Source organism: Pundamilia nyererei, unplaced genomic scaffold (genome assembly GCF_000239375.1).
Source record: "Pundamilia nyererei isolate P.nyererei 1_Seehausen unplaced genomic scaffold, PunNye1.0 scaffold00068, whole genome shotgun sequence".
Lineage (NCBI taxonomy): Eukaryota > Metazoa > Chordata > Actinopteri > Cichliformes > Cichlidae > Pundamilia > Pundamilia nyererei.
In genome coordinates this window covers 364,164-373,523 of record NW_005187469.1, presented here as the reverse complement: position 1 = coordinate 373,523, position 9,360 = coordinate 364,164, and the positions used below count along the sequence as shown (strand labels likewise).

Here is a 9,360-nt window from a genome sequence, read left to right as displayed (position 1 = left end):
GACTCTCAAAGATGAAAACAAATGACAGCAGTAATCATTTAAACACAACTTTGAATCGCTTTTAAAGGCTTACAGAAATAGTAGCTAAAAATCTTTCTCCTAAATACTTATAACAGGCCTGCAAAAGCAACTTACATCAACATCCAAGTAAAAAAAATCTACAACTGTTACCACAAAATTTATAAAACATCAACAATATTGTAATGATAGTCAACATCAAACACCAAAGTGATACGTGTTCATGCTTAGTTTGTTATTTTTACCCTGCAGTAATTTTCTTCTTCTGTACAGAGATGTAGGAAATATGTCAGCCTTAAGAAGAGAAATGCACTTTTGATTGGAGTGTAAGAGTGGCACCATGCATGTAATCTTCTAAGTGACTCGTCACTTTTGTAAACAGCAGAGAGGCACAACAAAGGAAGAAACACCACCTGCTAATTTACACAGTCTATGTCACAATATGGCAAGATTATTCAGTTTGAAGGACAAATGTATTTCTGCTCTGTTCGTTTCTCATACGACACAGGTGTTAAATCTATGCTTATGTAAAAGATGTTGTTTTTTTCACATCTGATAATCTGAGAAAAAACATCATGCATGTTTTTTGGCAAGGAAAGTTTCAGAGTTTGTTTTTCAAGTCCATTCCATTATGTGCCGACACATAGAGTAAGTACTTGTAGAGGTTTTATGTTTTATACCCAAACAACGGTTGTGTTTAGATGAAAACATACATATGTTGTGTTCAATAATAGCCTTTGGAAGATTTCTTGGAATAGATTCTACTGGCATTTCAATGCTTGAAGTATGTGAAGTAATTTCAAAGAAAAAGCCATGTCTAGGACATAATTGCTCTCTTATTTCTGAACATGTTGACAAGAGCAAACCATTTCAAAGACTTTCAAGGAATGTGATGTTCAGTGTTCAAATACATTTTGGTCTCGTAAGCAATTGAATTTAATTTAATGTGAAATCCTGATAGTTGCACATTTTTAAGACAGATTTGTTTTTTGTGTGTGTGTGTGTGTGTGTGGGGGGGGGGGTCAGCTATGTGATCTGGAAATGTAAGGTCTTGTTTTATGATTCTGATCATGGGGGCACTTGGGTTCCAGACACTGATTGCTTCTCAGAAAGACACAGTGCCAAAGATATAACCGGTAAAACAATGGAACTTTTCACTTTCAGTGCCTGAATTCACCAACAACAAACCATGTAGAGCTCACATGACCAAAGCCCACAGGCCTATATAAAGCCCGGATCCTCAGATTGTGCAGCTAGCAACAGGAGAAACATTACCTTCTAACCTATTTTTCAAGGAATAATAGGAATTGAGATGATTCATGTTTCACGGACACCAGAATTCTTCAATTGTGGAAACATGAATTTATTCCCAGACGCATTCTCTGACCACAATCTGGAATCTATGGCTAGTAGCAGAACCAGACAAAGGTCTCACTCCTATTACAATGCAGAGGGAAAAAAGCCTTATGGTGTGGACACACAGAAAGAAGAAACCTGTTTAAGACCTCGATCTAGGTGTGTATTCATAATTAACTATGCTTTTACTCTTATATGATCAAAATTAGGTTACTGGCCAGACAACCAAATACTTCTAATTAACCAGATTTGTGGGGGGGGGGGGGTTCTCTTCTGACTTGAATTACTGAACTACATAATTAATATTGAATTGAATGTCTTTAAAAGGTCTTTTTATAGTTATGAGACATCGGAGTTATGCTCAGAAGATGACATAAGACACTTTACAACCTCCCCTACGTCAAAACAGATGCAAAGCTCACCGCCAAAGTATCAAGCAACCAAAAAGGAGGAAAGAGACGGGGATGTGTCGGCTGTTGAGTTCACCTCTACGAAGTCAAAGCATAAACCAAACAAGCAATCACCCTCTAGAGAAACTTGTGGTAGTGAAATAATGTTTTTAAAGTTGGATATGGATTTTAAAAGCAAAATAAATAAAATGAAAATCTATAATAATAATAATAATAATAATAAAGTTACATGTGTATGTTTTGGCTCAGGCAGTAAATGCCATCTCAAGCAAGTTTCCATGATGACCATCTCTGAAGCAGACAACTGGGAGATTTGTTCCAGCTCTGGGATGAAGTATGGGCAGTTTGTGGACTGGGAGAAAATTGATCCTGAAGCTGCAAAGAAATATCAACAAATCCTACGGAGTGAGCACCAGCAGCTTAAAACTATGGCTCGGGAAGGATTTTGGGCCATGCCACACACACTAAGGGCCAAAGCTTATTATCACATCATCCACAGCATCAATTCTATGTATGTGTTTGTGGCAAGTAATGGAACCACTGTGAGCATTTTTACTGAAATCTGCTTGAACCAAATTTTTGACTGTGTATTGATTTTATATATCTGCAGAAGGGCTGTCACTCCAGACAGAGATGTCTACTATGAACTGACTAAGAAGCTATTTGGAGAACAAAAACGTAGTAGCCACCCAGTACCGAAGTATATGGAAGATGGAGAAATACCAAGGTAATATTTTGTGATACTGCAATCACACTTCATAGCTGACAAACTGTCTTAATGATGAGCTTTTTGTCTAATTGGCATTGATTTTGCTAATTTTGGCTGTTTATTAAAAGCATCCACAAGACTAGCAACATATATATATACATATATAACAGAAAAAGTTTACATTCTAGTATTATTATACTTCTGCACTGCAGTAAATGTGACCAAATCGGTCCTTGCTTCCTCTGTTCTTTTCCAGATACTGTCTCAACAAAGCAGGCCTGAATTCTGCAAAAAAAGTTCTTCTTTGCCTCGGAAAATACTTCATAGACATGAACTTCTGCCCCATTCTACCCGCCCTGGTCTCCCTCATCCTCCACTTCAGCGAGGATGAAGCTGAATGTTTCTACAGTGTGTCCCGACTTATCTGCTACAATGATCCCAACAAGCGCTACATTGACCAGACTTTCCTCACCTACCGTGCGTCCTGTATGACCTTTGGAGACCTTGCCAACAAATGCTGCAGAGGCATTCGCAAGCTGATAGCCAGCTCCCACCAGAACCTGTTTGAGTTTTACTCTGACTGGATCATGTGGATATTTGCCGACCTTCCTTTCACATATGCCATTAGAGTTCTAGACGTCTACCTACTGGAGGGCTACAAGGTCCTCTACAGGTTTGTTACTGCTGCCGCATTTCAACAAATAAACAAAAAAACGTAGTCCTAAATATGTCATTTCTTCTGCCATATCAGTTACTCTGAGAAAAAAACCAAACATACAGACAAAAGAATTCAATAAATGTGTTTCATAATTATTCTTTGTAGGGTTGCTCTGGCTTTGCTTGACCTCTATAAAGTATCAGTGTCATCTCGAGTGGCAGATGTGGAAGACTTCAGAACAGACATGAAAAGATTTGTGCAAAATGTAGCTCGCCACTGCACGGCTGAGAAGCTCCTAGAAAGAGCCTTCAAGATTTCAGTACCCACAAGGAGAGACCTTAACCTACTGTTCACTGCCAATAAAGAGTCACTCATACTAAAAGGTGTCAGCATAGACCAGAAAAGGTGGGTTAATACTGACGAATGGTATATTTGTATGTAATAAAGGATTAATATACACAAACTTAGTAGTATTGAATATTCAATTCCAACTAATATGAACCCTGTTTTCACATATGTTTCCAAAAGGCTACCAGTAGAGACAGTGGATTTCAACAACTTTCGTTCCAGTGTTGTAACAGGGACGGAGATGAGAGTCATCTGGGCCTGGATACCTGAGCGCTTTGCCCTCTTCAGTCCCTTCAGGTTGTTCAGCACAGCTGAGCATGAAAGGACTCTTGCTTCGTAAGTAACCTTTGTTCTGCGCTTCAGTCCCACTCGGCAACTACCTAAAAAAAGAGGCGTGAATCATGTAGAGGAGTATTTATATCATATCGCAATAGCTTTAATAGTGTTTACTTTGTATCAAATTAATATCTGTTGAACTTCGCGTCCCTGCAGTGAAAAACAATTTTCTTTTGTAACCGTCAGCAGGTGTGTTTTTACTATCAACATTTAGAGACAAATACTGTTTTTTTCCCCCTGCGTTTAAACAGTGCTAAAACTTCTCTCTGATTTAACATGAAATTTAAATAAAATAGGTCTTTGCTCTTGAGGGGCAATTGTATGCCAGTTTGGCATGTATATAATGTTGTTGTGCATTTATAAAAACAAAAGGTGTTTTGTATATTTTTATTTCATACAGATTCTATTCACATGTGGAGGGACATGAACCATCTGTCATGATTATTAAATCTGTGGATGAAGAGGTAAAACTATAAAATAATCAATATTAGGATACATTTTATTTAACATGTTAAATGAGCCTCAGAATTGATCCTTATGCTTCTATAATGGTGAGATTTAGCCGACGCAGTAAGTTTTGTATGCCATTGACATGATGTAATTTCTCTTATCTTAGGTATTTGGTGCCTTCTTGTCAACTGATGTAGCAGAAAGAAGAAAACAAGACTCAGAGGAACTTGTATACTTTGGAACTGGGGAGTGTTTAGTTTTCACGGTGAGCTTTCTTCTTGTTGAATTCAACTTACCTTAGATTTAGATTGACCATGTATGGGTTTCTTTATGTTAATATAGAGCAATGCCTTTGACACTGCAAGGCGTCAAACAAGATTTGTGATTACTGTTTCAGCTCCGTCCCAACATGGAGCTCTACCAGAGATCTATGGTCAATATTATGAGCCCAAGAGCGTCTCCTGAGAAACTTCGAGGCAGTATTAGTGCTTCCCCTCAGGCATCAACTAATGGCAACATCCCCTCCAGCACAACTCTGACCTGTCCTGCTGAGACACTGCAAAATCCCAGCTATCTGATGGTCACTGCACCAGTGGAGGAATCCATGTCTGCTAAACAGCCCAAGAGGCCTAAGGAGCAAGAGGCCTCCAAGTTCATAGCAGGCGATGACAATCGGCTTATTATTGGTGTGTTAGTGAAACATACAATAGATTGGCCTTTGAAGGAACCTTTAATATATTGTGTGACAGGGAAGCTGCGAGTACTCTGCTCATATCTATGTGTCTTCTTTCAGGTGGTGATGGAGGTCATGCTCTCTGCCTGCAAAGAGACCTACAAGGGGGTTACACAGAGCCGTGTGAAACTTTTAAGAGCATTGCACTCTGCAAGAGAGACTTCAAGATCCAGTCCCTGGAATTGTGGGGCATCCAGAACTCCATTTCCATTTCTCATTGTTTTCCTTCTAAGTGAGTTAGAGAAAACAGCACTGACTATTTTTGGTAAAGACTGAAAGAGTTTTTCCTTCAAAGAATTTGGGTGATTTTGATTGATATGCAGCTTACAGACATTTCACACTTGTCCTGCGAAATGCTAAATTGTGTATTTTTTTTTGTATAGTTAGGTGAGATTTATTTTGTTAATCAAAGTTTATTTGTACAGATCTGGGTCACATACAATGTCTTAGTGAACGTTACAATCCAGGAAAACAAAGCTTGTAATCTCAGGGCAGCTCCGAAGGAACACAATGACGCTCGTTTTGGTGCATATACTCACTTTTCTGTGATGAATCGAGGATAACTAGTTTTATAATACTCTGTAATAACTAAAGCACTACATTCACTAAAGGATAATATTTGTAAACACGCTGTTAAAATTGCAACTGCATCTGGTTTTAATTGGGAAAACACTAACCTGCAGTATTTTATAAGATCTATGTCCACTGTTAAATTGTATATTTTGATTGTGCAGTTTATTTAGATTTGATGTACAGTTGTACAAAACATCCCTTTTAAAATCCTTTATTTGCTATTCCTCTCAGTTAAGTAATTTATTCAGATAAGTGTTTTATTATTAACATGGCTGCATTTGAAATGGGATGAAATGAAAGCAAATAACGTTTTTTAGTTATTTAGTTATTTATTTTTTTCATAAGTCTTTTACTTAACATTGTCAGCATTCCTGTTAAAAAACGAATCCTCTTTTGCTCCTCTTACATTTATACTTTAAAAAGAAAAAGAAATTCTGCTTTAAAGCTCCTTTACTTATATTCGCAAAATGATCTGTATATTATATCGTTTCTACCTGCAAAGATTATTTCTTAACATTAAAAAACTTGCTGAAGCTAGTCTCTGTAGCTTTATGGAACCATTTGGAGTGACATGCGAAAGGAGTGTATTACGTTTTCTTTGTTTAGTGATAACAGAAAAAAAAGAAAAAAACCTCTACTAAAGATAGATATAATGTAAAAAAAAAACTCAAGATGTCTGGTTGCCCTTATATCCATTTTGGAGAACCTTCGGTATTTGTGTTCATTTAGCTTCAACAACCTGTTTTTGTTGTATAAATAAATGTAATGAAATCAAAACAATAATAATTTTTAAAAAAGAAAGAAAGAAAGAAAGAAAGAAAGAAAGAAAGAAAGAAAGAAAGAAAGAAAGAAAGAAAGAAAGAAAAGGAAACGATGGCTCTCAACGTCAACATTTACCACGATCTGAGCGAGCCCCTGCTGGACATCTGACTGAACCGCAAATCTGTTAACCGCAAAGAAAAAGCACCGGTTCTTGAAAGTACGTGAGCAGTTGAAGGCACCATGCAAGAGAAAGAGCATCAACCCCAAATTGCTGCGCCGTGTTTAGCAGTCCGTTGCTTACTATGATGGGACTTATGGTCATCTTCTTATGGCTACCAGTGCATCATGGAGTTAAGGGAAATGAAATGACAGAAGGAAAAGCAAAGGAAGCTACAAAGAGACCGTTGATGGATATGGATATCAGTGTTAGTAGGACCGACATTGAGAACAGAATAAGGCACAAAAATGAAAGAAATGTGACAAAAGCAATGGGAGGAGGAGATGAAAGAGCGATGGTTTAACAAAACAAAAAGGAAAATATGAGAAATGAGAAGCACAGGAAGCAGAATTTCGGTCCACACGCCATACCAGTTGGTGGCGTAATGCATATAAAGAAGAAGAAGCAGTCCGCGGCTACGAGCTGTCCTTTCACGCGAAGAAGTTTTCGGTTAAAACTCTGTGGATAGAGGACGTGGTAAGCTTTCTCTTTTACGGATTATTAGAGAAGTGGGCCTGAATCTTGTTTACGCCTCCGAGGCGGTGCTGCGTGGTTAGCTACAACGTTAGCGACAGTAGCTAGCAAACGTTGTAAAAGTGCGGCTGTTGTGTTTGTATTTGTATACCGTTGTGACAATGCGTTAACACTACCCTCGAGTTTAATTATAACCCCTTATCGACAATCGTTAACCACGCCGGTGTCGGTTTCGCTGCAAGTGGACGGGTTAATGCTCGAGCGGCCACACAAACATTCTAGCAAATCTGTGCAAAAGCACAGATTTATTTGTTTTTGTATAGGTAAATAAACAACATGTTAGCTTTCAGAACCAGCACTGACCACTTTCAGTTTCACGTGCATCTTTAAGTTTAGTTTGAGGATATTGATACATACTTTGAGCGTTAAGGGTTGTTTAGTGTTGTTTTCCTTCCACCGTCTTGATACAGACACTGGGTGTGTGCAGCACACTGGACTGTTTAACCCACTGCATACATGCTGCTTATCTTTTATGCTGCTCATGTTTTAGATGGCATGCTCAAAATTTTGGCGTGAACAAAATGCAAGCACGGACCAACTAATAGTGACTAGTAGTGCCACACTCTACCTGAGTATTTTTGATGCTGTAATGTAGTTAAGGGGTGTTTCCAGCTAGTGCTTTCTGTTTGTGCTAGGAGGGGGCAGTTCGTAATACAATTGGAGTTTTTAAAAAAATGGTACTAGCAAGGCAAGGTGTACCTGATAAAGTGTGTGGTGAATGTAGATTTGACGTAATTTAGCAATAGTATCTGTTTTGCATAGTTTGTCCACCACTGATAAGAAGATCTATTTTTTTGTTTTTTGTAGAATTGTAAAATTTCCCCCCAAACTTCCAACCAACTAATCATTAGTTAACCACATAAACAAGTCACAGCCAGTTAGTCAGGAAGGTCCAATTAAATACAATAAAGTGTTTCTGATGCCTATGTTTTTACAAACTCAAACACCAAATCACTTGGATTTCAAGTGGGATAACTTCAGTTCAATTAAATTTTATTTATATAGCGCCAAATCACAACAACAGTCTCCTCAAGGCGCTTTGTATTGTAAGGGACACCCTACAATAATCAAATGACCCTTTGTGAGCAAGCATTCCTGACAGTGGGAAGGAAAAACTCCATTTTAACAGGAAGAAACCTCTTGCAGAACCAGGCTCAGGGAGGGGCGGCCATGTGCTGCGACCGGTTGGGGTGAAGGAAGACAGGATGAAAGACATTCTGTGGAAAAGAGCCAGAGATTAATAACAAGTGTGATTCAGCAGATAGGTCTATTAACACATGTTGAGTGAGAAATGTGACTGATAAGGAAATACTCAATGCACCATGGGAATCCCCCAGCAGTCTACACCTATTGCAGCATAACTAAGGGAGGATTCAGGGTCACCTGATCCAGCCCTAACTATATGCTTTAGCAAAAAGGAAAGTTTTAAGCCTAATCTTAAAAGTAGAAATAGTGTCTGTCTCCCAAATCAAACTGGAAGCTGGTTCCACAGATGAGGGGCCTGAAAACTGAAGGCTCTTCCTCTCATTCTACTTTTAAATACTCTAGGAACAACATGTAAGCCTGCAGTGCTAGAGCGAAGTGCTCTAATGGGGTGATATGGTACTACAAGGTCATTAAGATCAGATGGGGCCTGATTATTTAAGACCTTGTATGTGAGGAGCAGGATTTTGAATTCAATTCTGGATTTAACAGGGCTAACTTGACAGTTGTTCATCTGAAATAGCTCTCCATTAAGACTTTTATATTAGCTGTATCAATGCTTATTGTTCCCTTTCCACATCAGTTTTGTTTGAATTTCCCTGGATGTGTCTAATGAGTCCTTTTGGTCTCAGACATTAGCTACAGTATGAGTTTGCATCGTGGAAACTGTAATAGTAAATCTACAATATGTAGATATATTGTGTATTTGTTCCTTAACTGTTTATGGGTTGTACATCAACAGGCTGCAGCAATGGGCCCAGATACCACACCTGTCCCTAAAACAGAATCTGCGGAGGAAAGTATGTATTGAGGGTATTTTGCATGTTTCTCCCCTTTTGATCAAAATTTGTGTAATAAATAAGTTCACTTTTTTAGTTCTAAAAAGCCTGGTTCCTTATCCAACTGAATTCGGTGGCATACAGTGCATGTGGAACAGAACAGAACTAAGCTCCACTGAACATGAATTACATATGTGTAATAGGGCTGGGCCATATTATACCGTTCACGGTAATACCGGTATAATGTTAGGCAACGATAGGAAAATGAAATATC

General features: G+C 38.4%; 1 protein-coding gene across 1 annotated transcript; it reads left to right on the top strand.

The window, feature by feature from the left end:
* Window positions 1–2,065: 2,065 nt before the first annotated feature.
* LOC102216243 (TBC1 domain family member 24-like) lies at window positions 2,066–3,398 on the top strand (the record flags this gene model as incomplete). The annotated part of the gene is made up of 4 exons (XM_005736324.1): window positions 2,066–2,295; window positions 2,395–2,511; window positions 2,750–3,166; window positions 3,317–3,398. Coding segments are annotated over exons 1-4 (846 nt in total), but the record flags the coding sequence as incomplete, so codon positions are not given.
* Window positions 3,399–9,360: the final 5,962 nt, after the last annotated feature.